This window comes from Bos javanicus, chromosome 29 (assembly GCF_032452875.1).
Source record: "Bos javanicus breed banteng chromosome 29, ARS-OSU_banteng_1.0, whole genome shotgun sequence".
NCBI lineage: Eukaryota > Metazoa > Chordata > Mammalia > Artiodactyla > Bovidae > Bos > Bos javanicus.
In genome coordinates, this window is record NC_083896.1 from 51,036,525 (window position 1) to 51,062,080 (window position 25,556).

Here is a 25,556-nt window from a genome sequence, read left to right on the forward strand (position 1 = left end):
GGAGCCAGAAGGCTGGGGGTGGAGGGGGCACGGGTCTGTCATGGAGGGGCTTCTGGGCACCTGACAAGCCCCCTACTCTGGATCACATGGCAAGAGGCAGGCACCCCACCCCGGATCGCACAGAGAGAGACCCCCCACCCCAGATCACATGGAGAGAGACCCCCCCAACCCCACGGATCACACAGAGAGGCCCCCCCACTGCGGATCACATGGAGAGAGACCCCCCCAACCCCACGGATCACACAGAGAGGCCCCCCCACTGCGGATCACATGGAGAGAGACCCCCCCACCCCGGATCACACAGAGAGGCCCCCCCACCGCGGATCACACGAAGAGAGACCCCCCAACCCCTGATCACACAGAGAGGTCCCCCCCACCGCGGATCGCACAGAGAGGCCCCCCCACCCAGGATCACACGGAGAGAGACCCCCCCACCCCACAGATCACACAGAGAGGCCCCCCCACCCCGGATCGCACGGAGAGGCCCCCCCACCCCGGATCGCACGGAGAGAGGCCCCGAGGAGCTGTTGCTGTAGAGCCTGTCGGGAGGCGTCCACAGCGTGCTCTCAGCTCTGAGGGGCGTGTGTAGTGGGGAGCAGAGAGTGAGGCCGCACGGCCCACGGAGAGGCTCCACGTGAGACCCCGGCGCTTGCCTGCCAGGGAGGGAACCGGGGTTGCCTTCTTGGATGTTTCATGTGGAATTTCTTAGAAAATCAAATTTTAGCCCAACTGAACTATCAGAGAGGTTTAGTCAGTTTTACCCATGGGGCATTTGTGTTGCGTGTGTATAATTAGCTCAGCAGAGATTAAACAGGGCAGACCAGACGCCCTTCCCATCAAGGACGCCACGTCCAGCAGAAACCAGCCATGTGGCTGCAGGGCGCTGGGCCTGTGCTGTGGCCCGTCTCTGTGTCCCTGGCTCCTTCTCGGGCCTACACTGGTCATCCGACTTCCCGTCAAGAGGGAAGTGTGGTCAGAAGAGCCGCTATGCTGAGGGCTCCTTCCAGTGCCACGGGCACACAGCAGACACTGTTCTCAGCACTGGCGGAAGCCCAGTGCCCGTGGGTCAGCAGTGCCGTCTCTTCTGGCTGCAGGTGTGTCTCCTGTGGCTGCTAGGGGGAAGGCTCTCGCGTTTCTCTCTTCTCAAGGCCTTATCTCACTCCAGGGTCCAGCTTGGCACGTGGCCACGTTGGAGGTTCCAGCTCACCGGGCACGCTGGTGGGGGCTCCCCCTGGACAGGGCTGGAGTAGTGTTTCCAGAACCCTCCCCCGCAGATTGTCTCTAGTCCCTTTGTGTCTGAATGGACCCAGGGGGCCCGTGTTGTGGGCTTCACTCAGCTTGTTGCATCTTAGGCGGCTGGAACTCTCTCAGTGTCTCCCAAGTCCCTTACCTGGCCCTCTGAACTCCTTCCTCCTCTCTAGGACTAGAAGACCCCCCAGGCCCAAACTGGGGGCTCCCCGCCCCGGCCCTGTAGTTGTTTAGTCAGTCAGTCGTGTCCGACTCTGTGACCCCGCGGACTTCAGCACTCCAGGCTCCTCTGTCCTTCACTATCTCTGGGAGTTTGCTCATGCTCCTGTTCTTTGAATTGGTGATGCCATCCAGCTCCAGGCCTGGAATCAGCCATGGAGAACGAATGGTCTTAGGAACCAAGATCTGGGCCTTGCTGGCTGGCGGCGCGGAGCCGTGTGGGTCCTGGCAGGCGTGTGCAGACCTTGCCCCGGGTGCTCTCCACCGTCCGCTTCCCCCTGCACGTGTGCTGATGTGTCTGACTTGGATCCCGGGCTTCTGGTTATTTTGGGTTAAGAAATATTTTTCCCAAAGGAATATGTTGGGAAGGCCCAAGGGATTGGAAATACTTTCTGCACACAAGCAGCGCCTGCCCCCCAAGGTTCATCACGATGCAGGCCTTTGCTTCAGGTGAGAGGCGTTTACTTAGCGCCTGCTCTTGTCCAAGGACAGCCCTGGTGCTGGGAGCACAGCCAGGGTGGGCTCAGGTGCTGGTGGGGGTCGGGGTGCGGCGCGAGGGCTCCCAGACGAGAGGCAGGAGGGTCCTCGGGGCCCCAGACCTCGCAGGCGGCTGCTGGCTGCTCCACGCCCAGTGCCGAGGGCTCTGCAAGACCTCTGCTCTCCCCGGAGAATCTCTTTGTCCTGGAAAAGAGAGGCAGGGACGAGCCAGCTTACTGCCTCGGAGCCCCTGTGATGCTGGAGTTTCCTGAAGAAGTGGGGGATGGCAGGTTATAGGTGGGAAGTATTGGTCAGCATTGTGGTCAGCAGAGAAGGAAGCTGAATCCAGAACGGGAACCAAGACACAGCATGCTGTTTTTCCCACACAGCCCCCCACCGGCCAGAGCAGGGGTCTGGCCTGCAGCGTGCTGGGGTCCTGCTGCCTGCCACTGTGTGTGGGTGCACACACTGGCCCGGCCCCGTCACCCCCTTGCACTGCCCCCTACCGCCTCTTCCCGCTCTAGAAGGAACAGCGGCACGCTTTGTGGGAAAAGCACACAAAAGGCCCAGCTCACGGAGCCCAGCTGGTGGGCTGGGGCACCTGGGGTGCAGGACAAGGGGCACCCAGGCTGTTAGTGGGGGTCCAGCTGAGGGCCTCCAGGGCCTGGCCACTCAGGGGCTGGCCCTGACGCCTGAGAATTCTGGTCCTCCCAGCTTCGCTTTCTGCACACTGGGTGGAAGTGAAATCCCTGCAGTTTGGAGCAAGGTTGGCCTGTCTGTGATCCAGCCCCCTGCCTCCTGCTCAGAGTCTGTAACGCAACGGCGGGAGATGTGGGTCGGTCTGGTCCCGGTCACCAACTCCTCTTCTGTGTCTCTGGGCAGCGTGCCCACCACTGACACCCTGTCCTCTTGCAGCAGTCCTGTGTGAACTGTGGCCGCGAGGCCCTGAGCGAGTGCACCGGCTGCCACAAGGTCAACTACTGCTCCACCTTCTGCCAGCGCAAGGTAGGCCCCGCCCCCGCCCCCTGCAAAGCCAGGCCCCGCCCCCGCCCCGCCTTTGGCACAAGCTAGGCCCCGCCCCCGCCCCCGCCCCCGCCCCGCCTGCCGGCGCCAGGTAGGCCCCGCCCCGCCCCCTGCGGTGTCCCCAGGCCCCCGCAGGGCCCCCAGGCAGCCTCCTGTGCCGTGGGCTGTGGCCGTGGAAGCCGCTGCTCACCCGCTGCCCGGACCTCATCCTGGTCAGCATCCCCAGCCTGGCCGCCTGGTCACAGGTCCTGGCTGTGTGCACGGTTGCACGCTGTGCTTCTGCTTCCATCCCTTGGCCTTTGACCCTAAGGAGACTGGAGAGAGTAGCACTTGCTGGCTTTCTGGCCCTTACTCAGAGTGCAAGGCCTAGCCGTGGGGTGGGGGCCTGTGGGGTTCGCCTCTCCTGGAAATTTGCCACAATGAGGAACAGCAACGTGATGGGTGGACACACAGTGACTCGTGTCGGCCTTTGCGTTGCCGGGATGCCCACGACTCCCGTCCTTAGATGCCCTCCAGCGAGAGGTGGGCAGGGATGACCCCCACGACCAGGGTATGTGGGACCTTCCTCCTCTGCGTCTTAGGGCTGCGTGGGGCGCTGAGGAGGTTGGCACAGCGTGGAGGGCATGTCCATGGCTCCCAGCTTGCTCCTGGGCCCTGCCTGTGTGTCGGGCTGGACGCTTGGGGAAGAGACCCACGGGTTTGCTTCTCCCTGGTCTCACCAGTGGGCTGGGCACTGAGGACAGGGCGCCTGCTTGCCCGCTGTGCCTGGGGCACTGCGGGGAGCTTGGGCTGCCAGGAGGAGCCAGCTTGTGATCCCAGAGGGCAGCTGACGGCTGGTGTCCCTGACTTTGAACCATCCCAGGAAGATTCGTGGGTTTATTTCTTGATGCAGTCATTTTAGCTAGATGCCACCTTGACTACAGCAGCTGCACTCTTACTGAGCTGGGCACTTAGGTCTTGGGTATAACCTTGTAGACGAAGACTCCAGTTCTCCGCTGACTGTGTTAGATTCGTCCGCTTGCAACACGCTGCCCTGATAAAGGCATGGGCTTTGAAGTACAGTGAATTTCAGAAACGCTGATTCTCACGTGCAATCCAGAATGAACACTTGGGAGGACCCGCAGCTCCTTGTGGTAAACGCTGGTGCTGGCAGTGAGGCTTCCGGCCCGCGCTCTGCGCCCTGAGACCCGGGGCGCTCGGTGCCGCCTCCCTTCCTGTGAGTGGGAGCAGCCGTGCGCTGTGCCGCTCTTACATGCAGGCTCCATTTCTTTTCCAGTCCCTTTGGGGGGTGGGCGTGTGTGTTTCATGCCTTCACTGAGGGAAGCAGGACGCACAGACCGTAAACTCCACCAAGCTTAAGCGCACAGTTCAGCGATCCACAGTAAGTCTGCCATTGTGAAAACATCACAGCTCAGCTTTAGGACCTCCCATCACCCCCAAAAGCCCCCTCAGGCCGATGCTTCCGGGCACTGGCGACCAGGAGGCTCTCCCTCCGTCGCTCACCCACTCTGCACACTGGCCACAGCAGACTCACGCTGCGTGTGATTGCCTGCATCCGGCTCCCCCGAGCAGCTTTCAGGTCCACCCTGTGGGCCTGGGTAGTCTGCCCGGTGTGGCTGGACCTCGCCTGTTCTCCAGCCATCACCCGACGGATGTCTGGGCAGCCCCCACTGGGTGAGTGTCAGTGGACACTCAGGAGGGACTCGCCAGAGGGCAGGTGCTTGTCTCGGCTGCATTCACATGTACGTTTTAGGCAGACTTGTGTGTGACTCTGGTAGGAAACTCAGCTTGGCCAGCAGTGAGTCCGCCCCACCCGCAGCGCTCACTCGTGCCCTCTGCTTGTAGCCCTGCCACTGGGGGTGGCGGCCAGTGGGTTTAGTTGGCATCTCCCTGATGACTGATGATGTCGAGCAACTTTTTGTGTGCTTACTGGGTAGTTGAATATCCTTTGGCCAGAAATGTCTATGCAGATCTTTTGCTCATTTTTAAATGGGATTATTCCTCTCCTTATCAAGTGTGGCAACGTCTATGTGCAGTCTGAATACAAATTTGAAGCCCAGCTTTTAAAAATTCTTTATTCTTTATTTTTGGCCGCGCCGTGCAGCTTATGGGATCTTAGTTCCCCAACCAGGGATTGAACCATTGTACCCTGCAGTGGAGGTGTGGAGTCCTAACCACTGAATGGCCAGGGAAGTCCCAAGAGGCCCACTTTATTAAAAATGTTTTTAATGGAGATCACGCTGTTGGTGTAGTATCTCAGAAAGTTTGCCTGACTCAAGGTCAGGGAAATCTATTTTTTCCTAAAACATTTATAATTTTAAGTCTTGAATTTTTATTTTCTTTAACTCACTATTATTTTGGGGACTGCACTACACACACAGCTTGCTGCATCCAAGTCCCTCCACCGAGCATTGAACCCTGGCCAGATCCTAACCTCTGCACCATCAGGAACTCCCTGTTTTTAGATCTATGATCCATCTTGATTTAATTTTTATGTATGACGTGAAACATTGTGGGGCCATGCCCGTGGGGCCACCCAAGACGGGCGGGTCATGGTGGAGAGGTCTGACAGAATGTGGTCCACTGGAGAAGGGAATGGCAAACCACTTCAGTATTCTTGCCTTGAGAACCCCATGAACAGTATGAAAAGGCAAAAAGATAGGATACTAAAAGAGGAACTCCCCAGGTCAGTAGGTGCCCAATATGCTACTGGAGATCAGTGGAGAAATAACTCCAGAAAGAATGAAGGGATGGAGCCAAAGCAAAAACAATACCCAGCTGTGGATGTGACTGGTGATAGAAGCAAGGTCCGATGCTGTAAAGAGCAATATTGCATAGGAACCTGGAATGTCAGGTCCATGAATCAAGGCAAATTGGAAGCAGTCAAACAAGAGATGGCAAGAGTGAACATCAACATGCTAGGAATCAGCGAACTGAAATAGACTGGAATGGGTGAATTTAACTCAGATGACCATTATATCTACTACTGTGGGCAGGAATCCCTCAGAAGAAATGGAGTAGCCATCATGGTCAACAAAAGAGTCCGAAATGCAGTACTTGGATGCAATCTCAAAAACGACAGGATGATCTCTGTTCGTTTCCAAGGCAAACCATGCAATATCACAGTAATCCAAGTCTATGCCCCAACCAGTAACACTGAAGAAGCTGAAGTTGAAAGGTTCTATGAAGACCTACAAGACCTTTTAGAACTAACACCCAAAAAAGATGTCCTTTTCATTACAGGGGACTGGAATGCAAAAGTAGGAAGTCAAGAAACACCTGGAGTAACAGGCAAATTTGGCCTTGGAATACGGAATGAAGCAGGGCAAAGACTAATAGAGTTTTGCCAAGAAAATGCACTGGTCATAGCAAACACCCTCTCCCAACAACACAAGAGAAGACTCTATACATGGACATCACCAGATGGTCAACACCGAAATCAGATTGATTATATTCTTTGCAGCCAAAGATGGAGAAACTCTATACAGTCAGTGAAAACAAGACTGTGAGCTGACTGTGGCTCAGATCATGAGCTCCTTATTGCCAAATTCAGACTTAAATTGAAGAAAGTAGGGAAAACCACTAGACCATTCAGGCATGACCTAAATCAAATCCCTTATGATTATACAGTGGAAGTGAGAAATAGATTTAAGGGCCTAGATCTGATAGATACAGTGCCTGATGAACTATGGACTGAGGTTCATGACATTGTACAGGAGACAGGGATCAAGACCATCCCCATGGAAAAGAAATGCAAAAAAGCAAAATGGCTGTCTGGGGAGGCCTTACAAATAGCTGTGAAAAGAAGAGAAGCGAAAAGCAAAGGGGCAAAGGAAAGATGTAAGCATCTGAATGCAGAGTTCCAAAGAATAGCAAGAAGAGATAAGAAAGCCTTCATCAGTGATCAATGCAAAGAAATAGAGGAAAACAACAAAATGGGAAAGACTAGGGATCTCTTTGAGAAAATCAGAGATACCAAAGGAACATTTCATGCAAAGATGGGCTCGATAAAGGACAGAAATGGTATGGACCTAACAGAAGCAGAAGATATTAAGAAGAGGTGGCAAGAATACACAGAAGAACTGTACAAAAAAGATCTTCATGACCCAGGTAATCACGATGGTGTGATCACTCACCTAGAGCTAGATATCCTGGAATGTGAAGTCAAGAAAGCATCACTACGAACAAAGCTAGTGGAGGTGATGGAATTCCAGTGGAGCTATTTCAAATCCTGAAAGATGCTGCTGTGAAAGTGCTGCACTCAACATGCCAGCAAATTTGGAAAACTCAGCAGTTGCCACAGGACTGGAAAAGGTCAGTTTTCATTCCAATCCCAAAGAAAGGCAATGCCAAAGAATGCTCAAACTACTGCACAATTGCACCCATCTCACACGCTAGTAAAGTAATGCTCAAAATTCTCCAAGCCAGGCTTCAGCAATACGTGAACCATGAACTTCCAGATGTTCAAGGTGGTTTTAGAAAAGGCAGAGGAACCAGAGATCAAATTGCCAACATCCACTGGATCATGGAAAAAGCAAGAGAGTTCCAGAAAAACATCTATTTCTGTTTTATTGACTATGCCAAAGCCTTTGACTGTGTGGATCACAATAAACTGTGGAAAATTCTTCAAGAGATGGGAATACCAGACCACCTGATCTGCCTCTTGAGAAATCTGTATGCAGGTCAGGAAGCAACAGTTAGAACTGGACATGGAACAACAGACTGGTTCCAAATAGGAAAAGGAGTACGTCAAGGCTGTATATTGTCACCCTGCTCATTTAACTTCTATGCACAGTACATCATGAGAAACGCTGGACTGGGAGAAGCACAAGCTGGAATCAAGATTGCTGGGAGAAATATTAATAACCTCAGAGATGCAGATGACACCACCCTTATGGCAGAAAGTGAAGAGGAACTAAAAAGCCTCTTGATGAAGGTGAAAGAGGAGAGTGAAAAAGTTGGCTTAAAACTCAACATTCAGAAAACGAAGATCATGGCATCTCATCCCATCACTTCATGAGAAATAGATGGGGAAACAGTGGAAGCAGTGTCAGACTTTATTTTTCTGGGCTCCAAAATCACTGCAGATGGTGACTGCAGCCATGAAATTAAAAGACGCTTACTCCTTGGAAGGAAAGTTATGACCAACCTAGATAGCATATTCAAAAGCAGAGACATTACTTTGCCAACAAAGGTCCATCTAGTCAAGGCTATGGTTTTTCCCAGTGGTCATGTATGGATGTGAGAGTTGGACTGTGAAGAAAGCTGAGCACCGAAGAATTGATGCTTTTCATCTGTGGTGTTGGAGAAGACTCTTGAGAGTCCCTTGGACTGCAAGGAGATCCAACCAGTCCATTCTGAAGGAGATCAGCCCTGCGATTTCTTTGGAAGGAATGATGCTAAAGCTGAAACTCCAGTACTTTGGCCACCTCATGCGAAGAGTTGACTCATTGGAAAAGACTCTGATGCTGGGAGGGATTGAGGGCAGGAGGAGAAGGGGACGACAGAGGATGAGATGTTTGGATGGCATCACTGACTCGATGGACAAGAGTCTGAGTGAATTCCGGGAGTTGGTGATGGACAGGGAGGCCTGGCGTGCTGCGATTCATGGGGTCGCGAAGAGTCGGACACGACCGAGCAACTGAACGGAACTGAAACATTGTGGACATGAGCCCAGCACACGTTGAGTTTTACGTACTATATGGATTTACATAGTCAGGTAATTTTCAAATTAAAAGTTTATTCGAGTCTGAAAAACAGCAAATGCTGAAGAAGATGTGGAGAAAATGGAGCCCTCCTGCAGCGTTGGTGGGATGTCAATTGCTCTAGCCGCAGTGGAAAACAGTGTGAGGTTTCCTTAATTTAATAAAACAGAGTTACCGTATGACCCAGCAATCCTGGACATATATCCAGACAAAATTCTAATTTGAAAAGATAAGTGTACCCCAGTGTTCACAGCACCAGTATCTACAGTAGCCAAGACATGGAAGCAGCCTAAGTGTCCATCAGCAGAGAAACGGATGAGGTTGTGGTGCGTGTACACAGTGGGATATCACTCAGTCATAAAAAGGGGATGAGGCGACTCGCAGCAAGATGGGCGAACCTAGAGCTTGTCACACTAAGTGGCGTTCGTCAGAAAAGACGAATATCGTATCACTCATGTGGAATCTAAACAATGATCCAGATGATACTAAAAATGATACTAAAAAAGTATACAGATACTTATTTACAACACAGAAACAGGCTCACAGACACCAGGACACACTTGTGGTCGCCGAGGAGGGTGGGGCAAGGGGGGTGACTGGGAGTTTGCAGTTAGCAAAGTGAGGATGGGTGAAGACACAAGGCCCCGCTGTCCGCAGCAGGGGCTGTGTTCAGCGTCCTGTGGTAGACCATGATGGAGAAGAATACGCCAAAAACATACGTGTTTAACAATCACTGCTGTACGGCAGAAATTAACATTGTAAATCAACTATACTCCACAAACTTTCGTCTGTTCTTTTGATACGCAGCCAGACATTGTTTTTCTGCACTTCTCAGGTAACTGTGTTTACAAATGGAGGGTCTGTGGCCTCCATGCACTGACAGGGCACGGTCAGCGTTTTTAGGAGTAGAGTGTCCTTTGCATTAGGTCCATGGACACTGAACAGACCGCAGTGCAGCGTAGCCCGAGCAAGCCTGGGACAGCTGAGCCCAGGTGACTGGCTCAGTCGTGACATTTGCTTTATTCTGGAGGTGAACCTGCGCTCTCTCCCAGGTATGCCTGTAATGATTTGAAATTTCACCTTTTTATTGTAAAAATAAGGCACACTTATTGTCGCCAATACGGAAGCAGAGGACAGCACAGAGACAGGCAGGCGGAGCCTGCTCCCGGGGTCACCCTGGCCTCTGCTCCTCCACGCGTGTGTGACGCTCGTTCACGTCTTGTGTTTCACTGAACCCTAGCCTCTCGTGTGTTCGGGGTCCACGTCTCCACTAACCACACCCCGTCAGGCCCTCAGAGGCTGTGAGCGGCGGCAGCGTCTCCTATCCTGACGGCAGGTGTGGGCCGTCTTCCCCGACCTCCTGGGGGGCCCGGTCACCCAGCCCCTCTGTGGATACGCTTAGTGTTCTCACTTGGGCGCTTATCAGTAACACGGTGGGCAGCGACGTCAGATACAAGTATTTCTCTGCAGCTGTGATTGTGTTTGCTTGATCCCAGGGAGGAAGCCGCCAGATGAGAGTGTGGACGTGTTTCCAGGGCCATCCAGGCTGTCTGCCTCTGAGTGCGTTCCTTAAACGGGGTGGTCGAGGCTGGGCGCCCCTGCCCAGGAAGGCTGGCTGCTCAGCACGTGCAGGACCACGGCCTCGGGGGGGCGACTGCTCCCGGAGCCGTGACTCGGTCTGTCCTCCCTTGCAGGACTGGAAGGACCACCAGCACATGTGTGGTCAGTCTGCAGCCGTCACTGTCCAGGGGGACGACGTCCACGTCGGCGAGGGCGTGATCGAGAAGGTCACCGTGTGAGGGCCCGTGGGGCCTCTGCGGCCAGGAAGGACCCTGGAGGACAGGGGACTCTGAGGACAAGGAGGAACTTGCTGGCCAAGTTACGAGTGGACGTTGGGCGACCGCGCCCTCAGCAGCGCGCTCCCACTGCCGAACTCTGGGGGCGGGCGCTGGCCCCTCCGTGGCTGCTGGTGGACACGGCCTGGGCCCGATGCTCGTGGTGCTTTTTTTAATCCCTTGGATCATGAGCGTCCAGTCTTCCCTACGGGTGTGTCGTGTTCTGTAACACGCGTGTACATATATGTGTCTTGTCAATAAAGTCAATACCCCTGTCCCACCCGGACAGGTGACTCCAGTCCTGACCTCCCCAGGGGGCTGTTCTTGGTGCAGCTCAGAAGCCTTGAACAGAAGGGGCCCTGCCCGGCGGGGGTCCCAGAGCCACCAGCCAGGAAGGCCAAGCCCCACTGTCCAGGCTCGGGGGAGACGAGGCGCCCTGGCCTGCCACCCTCCTCTGCAAGGGTGCACCGGGCCACTGGGCACCTGCCCGGCACGGCTACTGCCTAAGCCCAGCAGTCCCACCCAGCATGGCAGCAGCCTGGGGCCTGATCCCCGTGACTTCCCAAGCCCGCCTGTGCCCAGTGCCTGTTCTGGGGGAGCCCTGGGTCTGCAGCGCCCCCTCTTCTCTGCACTGAGGAGGTAGGGGCTCTGCCCCAGTCACAGACTCTGACCCCGATGCTTGCCCCCCTGGTCGATTCTTCCACGTTCATCTCCCAGCTCCTGTTTCCAGAAGGTTCTTCTCAGTCCATAGCACATGGCCTTCGGGGACGCCACTGGCTCCGGGTGAGCCCGGGGGTGGCTGGAGGCCTGAGGGAGAGGGCTGTGAGCCCAGGAGCCCCAGGGCCCGTCCCCACGCCCAGCCTGGCTGCAGGTGATGGAGGGCCCTGCCCCCAGAAGCCTCTGCCGGCGCTCTGCCTGGCCTCCACAGGCTAAGTGGGTTTATTCGGGTTTTATTTAGCTGGTCTTCACTCCTCTCCACTGTCTCAGGGAAGGCCAGCCCCGCCTCCTGGGGTTTGGAGAGCTAAGAGAGCTGGGGAGGCATGTCAGCCTCGGCAGGAGGGGCTGGTGATGGCTGCACCCCTGAAAGGAGTCTCCCCAAACATGAAAAGGCTAAAATGGCGACTGAGGTGGGCATGAAGCCCACAGGCAAAGGGTGCCAGGTCCTTCCCTGGTGTCCAGCTCTGGCCAGGGGACCCCTTCAAGCAGTGCAGCGGTCTCTGGACCAGGCCTTGCAGGGAGGCTGTCCTGGGCAAGGGTTTCCTGGGATAGGGGCAGCTTCTCCTCAGGACGGAAGCCTTGGGACTATGTGTTTTGGGAGCACTTTCCAAAATGTATGGTTTCTGAGCCTGTGAAGCTGTCTCTGCGTCGTGCTGGACGTCAGGAGGTTTCCAGAAACTCCACGACACCAAGTGTGGGTTGCACCTTCACTTCCATGTCAGCACTTCTGACGGCATTGCCTTCTGACCGTGCCTCCTGCCAGACGCACCCCCAGGGACAGGGCAGGCTCGGCATCTGTCAGCGCAGCGCAGCAGCCATCAGGATGCTGGTCCTCTGCTGAGGTGTGGAGACGCGTGGCATCAGGGGGCCTGCCCAGTGCTGGGACCCTCGAGGCGCCTGCTGGAGCCCCGGGTCAGCCAGACTCCGGCATCTGCACCCAAGCCCACCGTGCCCCTCCCCTGCCCAGCTTGCCCTCCATTTCCAGCTTGTCCCCCTCTTGGAGTCTGTGCACAGCGGGGATGGCCCAGGGACAGCAGCAGGCTCCAGCGCATCCACGTCCCCGCCCCCATGAGGTGCACCTACTAGCCTGGCCTATCAGGGACGTGGTCACCCTGTTCCCAGTACAGATGAGAAGGGTGCAGAGATGGGCACGTGGCCTCTCTCCACGCAGACACTGGGGGGTGGGCAGAGCAGCTGGTGTCCACACTGGGTGTGGCTGCTGCCAGCGGAGATCCTCTTGGCAACAGCAGAAACTAGCTCTAACCACCGGAAGTGACCACAGAAGGCCCGACAGGTACACGGCAGAGCTGAGCTTCAGGGCACAGGTGTGGCCTGTGGGCCTACGGGTGTGCAGCCAGGCGGCAGGGCCAGTGGCCACAGTCAGGGCCCCTGCTCCAGTCCTGACCCTGACTCTGACCCTAACCCTGCTGTCAGCCCAGTGCGTCCCTCCCTGGTCTTCACTTCAAGTCTGAGGTTCTCAGAGGGATCATCAGCCTAGCTCTGGAGCAGGCATCCTGCCCAGTCTCGGTTGTACCATCTGGGGCCCTCCCTGGGCACTGGGGCTCCCCCTAGGTTTGGGGGACCCTCCCTGGGCACTGGGGCTCCCCCTGGGTTTGGGGGACCCTCCCTGGGCACTGGGGCTCCCCCTGGAAGAGACCCAGGGTACGTGCTGTGGCCATCGTCTTGTTTCAAAGGGGCGGAGCTGCTGGAGGCTGGAGCAGCCCCAGGGTCAGGGTCCCGTCCAGGGCCCCTCTCCCTCTGTGTCAGCCCCTGTGGTACAGGCACACAGCATCCTGCATGGGCCCCCCATTCCTCAGTGCTCGGCTCCCTGAGGGCAAGTCTCTCCCAGGGTGATATGGACAGGCTGGTCCTGCTGGTGGTCAGGGGAGGCTTCTTGGAGGAGGTGGCAGCTGAGCCCTTGAGAAGGAAAGGGTGCTCACCCACAGAGGGGACGGGCAGCCCCTCTTTTCATGGAATAGTTTAACATCCTGAGGTTGGGCCTGATGCTGTCACCTCACAGCCCACAGGAGCTCCTTCCAGAGAAGGCCTTGGCACCCAGTTGTGGCCAGCTCGGTGGTCAGTGTCCCTGACCAGAGCGCTCAGCCACAGCACTAGGGAGCAGCGTGGCGCCCACGACGGGGGACTGAGAGGGCCCAGGTGAAGTCCAGGAGGGGCTGCCTCAGGTTACGGGGGTCACGCTGTGGCGGGGGGCGGGCGAGTAGCTAGCTGCTCTGGCCCTGGTCCTGGCCACGTGGCAGAGGATGGATGAGCGCCTTGCGGGTGTGTGCTTGGCCCTCCCTGAGCCCACCCAGCCCCCCGGCCCCTCTCCTGGGCTTCGGGCATCGGGTGGCAGGCAGGGAGCTGCGTTCTGACCTTGAGGGGGCTGCCAAAGTGGGGGCAGGGCTGGTGCCACTGGCTGGGGAGCAGAGTCGGGTGGAGTGTGTGGGGGAGGGTGTGAGCCCAGGCAGCCTTCCGAGGTCCCGGGCGCCCCTGTTCCCGGGCATGCACCTCCCTGACGCCCCACTGCTCAGCCCAGGGCTCAGCCAGGACCTTCCTCGAAGGAAGGAAAGGGTTAACTGACCAGATGGGGCCAGTGGGGATGCCTCCTCCTCGCCCCCCGAAAGCCTTCCCAGCAGGTGACCCGGGATCTGTTTAATTACTCCTACAAAGCCCCAGGCGAGGCGGGTCCCCGCCGGGGGAGGCGGCGCCGGCGCTGTCAGCAGCAGAGGTGGAAAGCCTTGCGAAAGACGGTGCGGAACTCGGCGTTGAAGATGGTGTAGATGACGGGGTTGAGGGCGCTGTTGACGTATCCCAGCCAGGTGACCGCGCTGACCAGCCGCGGGGACACGGCGCACGCGGGGCACAGCGCCCGCGTGATGTGCACCACGAAGAAGGGCGTCCAGCAGAGCAGGAAGGCCCCTGGGGGCGGGGCGGAGTCACCGCCACGCCCCCACCCTGGGCACCGCCCCCCTCCGCCGCGCCCCCGGGGCCGGGACCCACCGACCACCACCGGCAGGACCCTCATAGCTTTGCGCTCCCGGCCTGTGATCTTGGCACGTCTCCTCCTGCGGGCCTGAGGCGGGGGTTCGGCCGCATTGGCTTCCGGGGGCGCGACGGCGTCCGGGGCGGGGTCGGCGTCGGGGGTCGGGCCGGAATCGGGGGCGGGGGCGGCGTCGGTGGCCTGGCTGGCGTCCGGCGCGGGCGGGCCGGGGCCGCTGGGCCGGCGGGGCGCACGGCCGTGCAGCTTGGCGCGGCGGGCTGCCTCCCAGCGCCGCAGGCCGCGGAACGTGGCCCAGTAGAGCATCAGCATGAGCGGGCAGGGCAGGAAGAAGGAACATACGGACGAGTAGACCACGTAGTCGCGGTCCTCCAGGCGGCACACGGAGGGGTCGCGGCCGCGCGCGTCGTTGAGGCCGCACAGCACGGGCGCCGCCACCGCCGCCGACAGCAGCCACGTGGCGCCGATGAGCAGCAGCTGCCGGCCGCCGCTGCTCTGGCGGTTGTAGCGCAGGGGCACGGCCACGGCCACGAACCTGAGGGGACAGCGGTGAGGGCGGCGGGGCGGGGCGGCCCGACGGGGCGCGCCCACGGCCACGAACCCGCGGGGAGCGCGGGGAGGGCGGCGGGGCGGCTTACCTGTCCACGCTGATGGCGCACAGGTTGAATATGGAGGCCGTGCACAGCATGACGTCCATGGCCATGAGCGCGTCGCAGAGGCCCGGGCTCAGCAGCCACACGCCGCCCTGCACCTGAGCACGGAGAGGAGCCGCAGCAACAGTAGTCGCGGGAAGCTGACCTTCCTCGGCCCCGCCCCCGAGATGTCTTCCTGACCCCCGCCGTTGCTGGCAGCGAGGGGGCTGAATAACGGAGGAGCCGCTCCGCGGGAAGCAGGGCGGTCCTCCCCTCCCCTCAGGCCGGGCGCCGAGAGACCTCCCATCCTTCCTGTTAGAACTGGGAAACGCCTTCGGATTGGAGGGGTGGTTTGGGGGCGTAGGCAACGGCTGGCGGTGATCCCTGATGCTCAGGGTCCGCGGGGCCCCTCCCTGCAGGTGGGGACCTTGCTGCCCTCGAGCGTGAGCCCAGCATCCACCCCCGTCTCCAGCAGATCGCGCAGTTGGCCTGTCTGCTGAAACTGTCTCTGGGACTCTGGACAGGTCATCCCACTCTCGTCCCCGCACTCCTGAAGTGAGGGCAACGGTAGCATGCACATCATTGTTACGAAGTAGCCGCCTCGGCCCTCTGCCCAGCGCCCCCACCAAGGGCAGAGGAGCAGACAGCCGCCCCTTCTAAATCTCCTCCTGCTGATTTGGGACGATTAGGAGCTTAAGAGCCGTCACTGTGACGTCTGTCTACAGCTCGGGTGGGGGGGCAGTAGGTCATGCCCGTCCCTGTCCTGCTGGCCTCTCTGCCCAGCCCTGCCTGGACTCACCCTCCACCTTAGAAAACCATGCCTCCCCTCCCCCCACAGCCCGGGACACCGCGTCCCCAACTCCGCCTAAGCAGCTTTTCTCTGCCCAAACTGCAGAGTGGACATGGCTGGCACCAAGGGGGACCCACCCGAGGGCCAGACCTGACCTGGGTGTGGTGGTTCCCGGACCCAGGTTCTGGCAAAGGCCCTTCCCCAGCCCGGGTGGGCATCCCCTTCCTCCAGCCAGGCTCCCTGCCCTGCACCTCCCAGAAGCTGAGGGTCCCTCCTGCTGTGAGCCACGTCAGCGCAGGAGTGAGGGTGCCCTGCCCGGGTCGTGCTCTTGTGTGCATGCGTGGCTCTGTGTGGCTGTGGCCTCGTGGGGTGACCTCTGTGTCTCTGCCCCAGGGGAGCCGGTGTGGGGTAAGCCTGACTCTGCCAGTCCATCCAGCTGGCTCCCCCTGGGGGGACGGGAACCCAGCGGAGGGGGCTGGGTGGGGGTCTGGACTGCAAAAGCCGCCTGTTACTGGGGTCTGTGTTTGAAGAACAGAAGCATCTCTTGGGTAACAGACAGAGAAAGCGAAGCGGAGAGAGGGACAGAGCGGGAGGGCGGACGAATCGAGAAGCGGACAGACGGACCGCGGGATGATGGCGGGTGGGGGAGCGAGGTTCAGAGGGAACCCGGCTCCGGTCGTCCTGGGAGCTGCACAGCGCCCAGCTCCAGGATCCTGAGAAGCCAAGCAGCGGGGTCAGGCTCGGTCCTCCGTGTGGCCGGGACAGGGGACCCGGAGCGGGCGAGGGTGCGTGTGCGGGGGCGACGCGGGCTCACCTCGGAGTAGACGAAGAGAGGCAGCACTAGCAGGGCGAGGAGCAGGTCGGCGGCCGCCAGACTCACGATGAAGTAGTTGGTGGGCGTCTGCAGGGACCGTTCGGCCGCCACGCTCATGCACACGAGCGAGTTCCCCGCAAGCACCGCGCCGATGAGCAGCACGCCCCCCACCAGCGCCGCCGCCGCCCCGGGGCCCCCGGCGCCGACGCCCGTGCCGGGCGCGCGCTCCTCCAGCAGCCCGTCCGCGTCTGCGGCGCTGCGGTTCCCCATGGCGCCCGGCCCGCGCGCCCCGCCGGGCGCTCAGCACCACGGACAGTCCCGGCCGCGCGCCGGAGCCCCGCCCCTAGGCCCGCCCAGCCGGGCCTTAGTCCCGCCCCGACCGCCCGGCTCCGCGGACCCCAGGGCGCTCCAAGCTGCACCCAGTTTGGGCCTATCTTGGACTTCGACCCTAGGGCCGGGCAGATGGACAAACGCGCCGGCCCAGTGAAGGGATGTGATTGGCCTGGGCGGGTCCAGCATCGCTCTCTGCCACGCAGGGTTGCGGGACGACGCGAGGGTCAGCGCCCAGAGAAACCCACAGGATGAAAGGGCGACTCAACAATCCCTCGAGACTTGCGGGCACTCACGCCAGCGCCACCAGGTCCAGCCTCAGAGACCCCCGCGACCCTGCATGGGCCCAGGCTGGGCGTCCCCCTCCAGAGATGCTTCTGCAGACCCCCGAGGCAGAGATGGAGCCGCGTGGGGGGCATCCTTTCCAGGCTGCTTCCAACAGACGCCTGCACGCCCCAGCCCAGGCTCCCCCTCCGTCCCTCCAGGCGCACTCCTCTCTACACCCCCACCCGACCCGGCCTCTCTGCCCCCTTCATCTCCCCCTGCAATGATTGCAGACCCCAACCTGGGTCCCTACCAGCCTGGACCACACTCAGTCACTCTCCAACCCACAGCCACTGCCTGACCCTTATCCTCCTCCAGCAGTTGGGTGGGCAACCCTGATCCTGGCTCCATCACCCTGAGCAAGCTGTGTGCCCCTCTGAGCCTGAAAAATGAGCTCACCCCACAAAGCCTAGAGAGGCTGTAAAAGGAGCCAAGGCCACGAGAAGGCCACTGGGAGCTTAATCTTACCTGAGTCTCATCGTTCTCACAGAGAAGAGAAGCCCCACAGGAGAACCCTGTCAACCTGCACACCCTACACGCAGGGAAGTTAAAGAGAAGACAACGACCTGAGGAGACATACTGTGATGATCCCCACAAGGGGCCAAATCACAGGAGACCTGATAAAGGTCTGAAGACCAGTAGGGAGACTCAACGCTTATCAGAGGCTAGGCTGGCTTCAGCGTTGAGTCTCCCTCCTGGTCCTCAGACATCTGCCACCATTAAGGGTGAAAAGGCAGCCCAAGGACTTCCCTTGATGGTCCAGTGGTTAAGAATCTGGCTTCCAGTGCAGGGAGGCAGGTTTGATCCCTGGTCCGGGAACTAGATCCCATGTGCCTTGAGGCAACGAAGCCCACGAGCCGCAAGCCCCAACTCAGACCTGTCACAGCCAAATAAATAAAGAAATGTGATGCTAAGAAAATGGAAATCTGCATATAAAGAAAATATATTTTGTTTAAAAAGAGTGAAAAGGCAGCCCAGATTGGGGAAAGAATATGATGTAGCAGCAGCATGCTGTGTCGTGCGCTCACAGTCCTGTCCGACTCTTTGTGGCCACGTGGACTGTAGCCCGAAGGCTCATCTGTCCGTGAGATTTCCTAGGCAAGAGTACTGGAGTGCAGCACAGCAAAAACAAACAACAAACAAACAATCACAACAACACGTCTTGCAGACAAAAATGGGGAGAAATGTCAGATGTGTAATTTGAAAATATTTCCTCCCAGACTGGAGAGGAATATTGTCTCTTCATTCTCCTAACAGTGTATTTGAGTTTTTTTTTTTTATCTGTAAGGTATGAGCTGATGTGATTAATTGATTAATTTTTCTTGCCTGTGGATGTCTAGTTATCCCAGCACCACTTGTTGAAGAGACTTTTCTCTCCATGGAATTGCCTTTGAACTTTTGTCCATGAGCACTTGATCATATCTCTGTGGGGCTATTTCTTAACTCTCAGTTTCATTGTCCACATGTCTTTCAACAATAGTAGTCTTGATTATTGTGACTTTATGGTAAGTCATGAAATCATGCAGTGTGGGTCCTCTAAATTTTGTCCTTCACATGCCTGTCTTGACTGTTCTAGCTCCTTTGTCCGTCTGTGTGAATTCTATTTAAGCATCTATTTATTTACTTGGGTGTACATGGTCTTAGTTGGCATATGGACCTAGCTCCCTAACCAAGGGTGGAACCCAGGCCCCCTGCGTGGGGGTTTGCAGTCTTAGCCAGTAGACCACCAGGGATGTCCCTGTGTATATGAATTTTAGAATCAGCTTGTCCGTATCTGCAAAAAAGTCCTGCTGGGAATTTGATTGGGGGGAAATTGACATCTTAACAATATTATCTTCCAACTCATGAATACAGTACATCTCTTCATTTATTGAGATAGTCTTTGATTTCTTTCATCAGTAATTCTATGAAACTGTGCCTTTGAATAGCATTTCCCTTAAGTCATAGGGCATCTTTCGTGTGCTTCTTGGTCATTTGTACAACTTTTTTGGAAACCATTGCAAATCCAAGGCCATGAAGATTTATCCCTGTATTTCCTTCTAAGAGTTTTATTTTATTTTTTTGTAAGACCTTTTTTTTCCTTCTCTTTTCTGTCATGTGTATGGCTTGTGGGATCTTATTTCCCCGATTAAGACTGGACCTGGGACCTTGGCAATGAGAGCACAGAGTCCTAATCACTGGACCACCAAGGAATTTCCAGTTTTATAATTTTAGATTAAATAATTTAGATTTTGACTCATTTTGAGCTAATTTTTATATATGGTATGAGGTAATGGTTCAGCTTCATGGGTTTGCATGTGGATATTCAGTTATTCCAATGCCATTGAAGAAACTCTTCTTTCCCCATTAAATAGTCCTGACATCTTCATTGAAAATCAATTGATGGGACTTCTCCAGTCATACAGTGGATAAGACTCCATACGCCCAAGGCAGGGAGCCTGGGTTTGACCCCCGTTCAGGGAACTAGATCCCACGAGCCCCAAGTAAGAGCTCAAGTGCTGCAACTGCAGATTCTGTGCCACAGCCGAGGCCCGGCACAGCCAAATACGCCACAGCCGAGGCCCGGCACAGCCAGATGCGCCACAGCCAAGGCCCGGCACAGCCAGATGCGCCACAGCCGAGGCCCGGCACAGCCAGATGCGCCACAGCCAAGGCCCGGCACAGTCAAACACCTCTTTTATTTAAAATAAACTGGTAGCGGATGTACGGGTTTGTATCTGAACTGTCGTTTCTATCCCACTATCTTTATGTCTGGCCTTAACACCAGGACCATACTGTGTTGATTTCTGTAGCTTTGTAGCAAGTTTTGGAATCAGCCACTGTGCCAACTTTGTTTTTCTTTTTCAAGAATGCTTTGGTTATTTGGATTTCCTTGCAATTCCATACAAATTTTAGAGTTGGATTTTCCATTTATTAAAAAAAAATGTCATTGGGGTTTCAGTAAGCAGCATATTGAATCTGAAGATCATTGCTGAGCAAAGGCATCTTAACAGTATTAGGTCTTCCAACCCATGAACATTCAGTTCAGTCGCTCAGTCGTGTCTGACTCTTTGTGACCCCATGAATCCCAGCACGCCAGGCCTCCCTGTCCATCACCAACTCCTGGAGTTCACTCAGACTCACGTCCATCGAGTCAGTGATGCCATCCAGCCATCTCATCCTCTGTCATCCCCTTCTCCTCCTGCCCCCAATCCCACCCAGCATGAGTCTTTTCCAATGAGTCAACTCTTCGCATGAGGTGGCCAAAGTACTGGAGTTTCAGCCTTAGCATCATTCCTTCCAAAGAACACCCAGGGCTGATCTCCTTTAGAATGGACTGGTTGATCTCCTTGCAGTCCAAGGGACTCTCAAGAGTCTTTTCCAACACCACAGTTCAAAACCATCAATTCTTCGGAGCTCAGTTTTCTTCACAGTCCAACTCTCACATCCATACATGACCACTGGAAAAACCATAACCTTGACTAGATAGACCTTTGTTGGCAAAGTAATGTCTCTGCTTTTGAATAATAGTAACCCACTCCAGTGTTCTTGCCTGGAGAATCCCAGGGATGGGGGAGCCTGATGGGCTGCCGGCTATGGGGTCGCACAGAGTCGGACATGACTAAAGCGACTTAGCAGCAGCAGGTTGGCCATAACCCTCCTTCCAAGGAGTAAGCGTCTTTTAATTTCATGGCTGCAGTGATTTTGGAGCCCCAAAAATAAAATCTGACACTGTTTCCACTGTTTCCCATCTATTTCCCATGAAGTGATTAGACTGATGTATTATGCCTTCTTTAATCTCTTCCAGCAATGTTTTTTGCTTTTCATCGTATGAGTCTTTTACCTTCTTGGTTAAAATTTATAAGTAAGAATTTTATTCTTTTTGATGCTATTGCAAATGAATTACTTAATTTTTTTTACTTCTCTCTTTATGGCTGCACTGGGTCTCTGATGCTGCATGAGGGTGTCCAGTCCCCACGAGCAGCGGCTGCTCTCTTGTCGCGGCGTGTGGGCTTCTCGCTGTAGCGGCTGCCTCTGTCGCAGAGCACGGGCTCCAGGTTGTGCATGAGCCTCAGTGGTTGCAGCACTCGGGCGTAGCTGCCGTGAGGCACGCGGAATCCTCCTGGACCAGGAGATTGAACCCACGTTGCCTGCATTGACAGGCAGATTCTTAACCACTGGACCACCAGGGACGTCCCATGAATTATTTTCTTAATTTCATTTTTGAATTGCTCATTGATACTGTGTCGAAGTAGAACTCATTCTTATATGTCAATCTTATGTCCTGAAACTTTGCTGAATTTGTTTATTAGTTCTAACAGGTTTTGGGGTTTCTGCTTCTTCCCCCGGTGTTCTCTGTGTATAAGATCGTGCTATCTGCAAGTAGAAACAGTTTCACTTCTATTTTTTTTTCTGTTTGGCTGTGCCAGCCTTAGTTGTGGCACACGGAATCTCTAGTTGCAGCGCCCGAGCTCTCAGTCCGGGCTCGTGGGATCTAGCTGTCCTGCCAGAAACTGAGCCTGCGGCCCCTGCAGGGGAGCTTGGTGTCCCCGGACCACCAGGGATGTCCTCCTTTCCAATTTCGGAAGACTTTTCTTTCTGTTTCTTGCCTAATTGCTCTGGCTAGAACTTCCAGGCAATGTTGACTAGAAAAAGACACGCCTGTCTTTTTCCTGAGCTGACGGAGAGTTTTCAGCCCCTCCTCGTTGCGTGTGATGTCAGCTGTGTTTTCATATAAGGCCTTAATCGTGTGAAGGAAATAGCTCTCTGTTCCTGGTCTATTAAGTCTTTTTATCATGAAAGTGTGTTGATTTAATCAAATGCATTTTTCTGCATCCATTCGGATGATTAAATGTATTTCTCCATTCTATTAATGTGATGTACTACACCGATTGAGTTTTGTCTGTTGAATCACCCGTGCATTCCTGGGATAAATCTCCATTTGGTCGTAGTGTATAATCCTTTAAAAAGTGCTGCTGGATTTGTTTTGATCATATTTTGTGGAAGAGTTTTATAATTCTAAAATTGATCCAACAATTTGATGCAGTTTTCATTAATCTCCTAATAGTCTTCTGTAAACCTTGACAAGTAGATCTTTGAATTTATATGGAAATTCAGAAGGTCAAAGCACCAAAGAATTGATACTTTTGAACTGTGATGTGGAGAAGACTCTTGAGAGTCCCTTGGACTGCAAGGAGACCAAACAAGTCAAACCTGAAGGAAACCAGTCCTGAATGTTCACTGGAAGGACTGGGGCTGAAGCTGAAGCTCCAGTACTTTGGCCACCTGACTCGAAGAGCTGACTCATTGGAAAAGACCCTGATGCTGGGAGAGATTGAAGGCAGGAGGAGAAGGGGATGACAGGATGAGATGGTTGGATGGCATCACCGACTCAATGGACATGAGTTTGAGCAAGCTCCAGGAGTTGCTGATGGACAGGGAGGCCCAGCGTGCTGCAGTTCACGCAGTCTCCCATCCAAGTACTAACCAGGCCTGACCCTGCTTAGCTTCCGAGATCAGGCGCGTTCAGGGTGGTATGGCCCTAGACAGTTCATGCAGTCTCAAAGAGTCGGACCTGACTGCGTAACTGAACTGATCGCAGAAGGTCAAAAATAGCTAAGACACTCTTGAAGAAAAGCAAGGTGAATGAATGTGATCTGTCAGATATGAAGACTTATAAAAGTACTGTAACTATGATGGTGAATTAACGGGGGTGTTGTAGCTAAGACGGGAGGAGGGGTGGCAGTTGGGCGGATGGCATGCGCGGAGAGTGTGGCCACGGATCTAAGTGCATAGAGATGGTTGGCCCACAGCAGCAGCAACACAGAAGGACAGCGGAGAGGCGTGTGCAAAACAGCAAAGCTTCGCCACTGCTTAACACCACGCGCAGCACAAGTCTCAGATCTGCACCCGAAATGTGAAATAATGACGCTTTGGAAGGTAATAGATGGGGGCATCTCCCGTATCTTATGTTAATTACTCAGGAGACAAGAAATAGGAAAACATGCCAAGTTTCCTCACATTAATGTGAAGGGCGTTGTCCCCCTGTGCTCACCAGTCCTAAACTATTCACAACGTTTTCTCAGTCCCTATCAGTTTCTTGCCTTAAAAGACCCTTCTTACAGCAACTGCACCCTGTGACAACCTCCCCGACACCCCGTGGACTGTTCCCAGCCCCTGCCCTTCCTGGCTCAGGTTGGATAACTCAGATAACTCAGCTTGGCTGATCAGGCAGACTCCCTGACAACCTCTGTCGGGTAGCTGACAATCCAGTCGTTACCTTTTTGAGATACATACTGAAATCCTCATAGGTGAGCTGATACAAGCTCTGAGATCTGCTCCAAAATTAAATTGAAAAAATAGAGAAAGTCATAGGGGTAGGTAAGAGTGGTTGTAAATTGTTGAAGCTGAGTAATGGTACCTGGGAGTTTGTCTACTTTTGTATGTCTTTAATTCTGTGTAAGGAGTAAAGTGATTTTTCTTTTTCTGGTCTGTAAAAGGGGACGGTCATTAAAGCCACAGAAAGGTTACAGTCTATTACACAACGTAGCGACTGAACAACAAGTTTGGGCCCCAAGTTCGTATCCTGAAGTGCTCAGCCAAAGGTAGCCTAAGGCGCACTGCTTCTGCAGCTCTGTGAAAGAAGAGGTCACAGATCTGAAAGAATGAGTTCTCTCCAGTGCCCTCCTGTAACACCCCTAATGCAGAGCTAAGAGTAGATGCCATTAAACTCGCCATTTAAATCTTAGCAGTAGCAGTGTTAGCCGCTCAGTCGTGTCTGACCCTTCACGACCCCAAGGACTGAAGCCTGCCAGGCTCCTCAGTCTATGAAATTCTCCAGGCAAGAATACTGGAGTGAGTTGCCATTTCCTTCTCCAGAGGATCTTCTCGACCCAGGGATCGAACCTGGATCTCCCACATTGTAGGCAGATTCTGTACTGTTTGAGTCACCAGGGAAGCCCATTTAAATCTTAGTTAAAATCCCCCCAAAAAGAATACTTTTGGTGATTTAGTATTCAGAGAATAAAACTGTGTCACAGTGAGATATATTCTTAGGCGTTGAATATGTTCCCTCCTATGTTTTACTGTGAAAAAATAAAGCTGCTTTTTCTTCCTCACAATCTTGGACCCTGGGAATTCCCTGGTGGACCAGCGCAAAGGACTCTGTTCTCACTGTCGAGGGCCTGGGTTTGATCCCTGGTCAGGGAACTAAGATCCAAGCCAAAAAAAAAAAAAGAATCCTGGACCCTGAACCTGGCCATTGTTAGGATCCCACACACAGAATGATGTCTGATCCAAGGCTTTGGATAGCTGTTCACGTAACCTGACTGCTTTCTGTGTGCCTGTAACGAAGGCCCAGCCAGGCGTGGCGTCTGGGAAACCCTGGGGCTCTCCCTGGAATCTGGGGGTCCACGTGGTGCTCTGCCACGTAGCTTCTGTCGCAAAGTAGGGTCCAAACCAGGCCAGGCCTGAGCCACCCGTTGCTTGCTTCTCCAGTTCCCATCAGATGCCAGCCCACATTGTCTGCTGCCTTTCCACGTGAAATGCTGAGCCAGCTACATGTGGGTGTGGAGGACACCGGCCAGGAGCCCTCTGGAGAGAGTGCCAGCGGCAGGCACAGCGGGGGCCGGCTGTTCAGATTCGATGGGGCAGCTGGTCACAGACTCCCCTACGACTGGCACCCGCGGGGCTGCCTGCCTGCCCCTCCTTGCCTCAGCCCCGCCCGGCTCTGCCACTCAGGCCTCGCCTCACCCTGTCTGTCCTTCTGCACTAGTGACTGCTTGGGACCTGGAGCCGCTGTGACCAGAGCAGCGTAGGACAGCGGGCGCGTCCCAAGCTGCTGCCCACTAAGCTACTGCCGCTCAGTCGGTGAGTCGTGTAACAGAGTGGACCCTTTCTGTGGGCAGCAGGAGGCAGTTCTTTGGGGCGATGGGCTTGTTCTGTATCCTGATTATGGTGGCAGTCACTCGATCCAGACATAAGTCATAATTCATCTTTTACTGTATGTTAATTGTTTAGAAGTCAATATGCCTGCATGCTGATTTTTTTTTTTTTTTAAGATAGGAAGATCCTTCCTATGAAGATCTGCCTGGTCACTTAAGTGTTTGAGGTGCTAAAAAATCTGAATGACTACTCAGGGTTTTGAGTATTCTCATGAATGTGATTAATTGGTCAATGCTGCTAAAGTTTAGGGGTTGTAATCTGCCAAATTTGTGCAAGAAGAGGCCACAGCAGCTGTTTAAAAATACAGATACAGAAAACAATGAGATACCACGCCCCACGCCCCATGGGAATGCAAAGCTGGTGCAGCCACTCTGGAAGACCATTTGGTGGCTTTCTGCAAAGCCAAAAGTACTCTTACCATGCAATCCGGCAATCACGGTCCTTGCTGTTCACCCAAAGGAGCTGAAAACTTACATCCACACAAAAACCTGCATGTAGATGCTTACAGCAGCTTTACTCAT

General features: G+C 55.1%; 2 protein-coding genes across 2 annotated transcripts in view; one reads left to right on the forward strand and one right to left on the reverse strand.

Annotated features, from left to right (window-relative positions):
- Nucleotides 1-10,805, forward strand: part of DEAF1 (DEAF1 transcription factor) — a 29,663-nt gene extending 18,858 nt beyond the window's left edge. Inside the window, exons 11-12 of the mRNA XM_061407552.1 lie at nt 2,860-2,949; nt 10,367-10,805. Of these exons, the coding sequence (XP_061263536.1) occupies nt 2,860-2,949; nt 10,367-10,471 (195 nt within the window). The 3' untranslated portion in view covers nt 10,472-10,805. The remainder of the gene's footprint in view (nt 1-2,859; nt 2,950-10,366) is intronic.
- Nucleotides 10,806-13,861: 3,056 nt separating this feature from the next.
- Nucleotides 13,862-16,766, reverse strand: DRD4 (dopamine receptor D4). The gene is made up of 4 exons (XM_061407573.1): nt 16,459-16,766; nt 14,861-14,973; nt 14,225-14,757; nt 13,862-14,143 (listed from the first exon to the last, which is right to left on the reverse strand). The coding sequence occupies exons 1-4, from the start codon at nt 16,726-16,728 to the stop codon at nt 13,941-13,943; spliced, it is 1,119 nt and encodes a 372-aa protein (XP_061263557.1). The 5' UTR covers nt 16,729-16,766; the 3' UTR covers nt 13,862-13,940.
- Nucleotides 16,767-25,556: the final 8,790 nt, after the last annotated feature.

Coding starts and splice junctions, on each gene's coding strand:
- DRD4 (XM_061407573.1), bottom strand. CDS start 16,728: ATGGGGAACCGCAGCGCCGCAGACGCGGACGGGCTGCTGGAGGAGCGC. Junction 14,974..16,458: donor CTCTCTTCGTCTACTCCGAG/GTGAGCCCGCGT, acceptor CTCCGTGCTCAG/GTGCAGGGCGGCGTGTGGCT. Junction 14,144..14,224: donor GGTCCTGCCGGTGGTGGTCG/GTGGGTCCCGGC, acceptor CCCCGCCCCCAG/GGGCCTTCCTGCTCTGCTGG.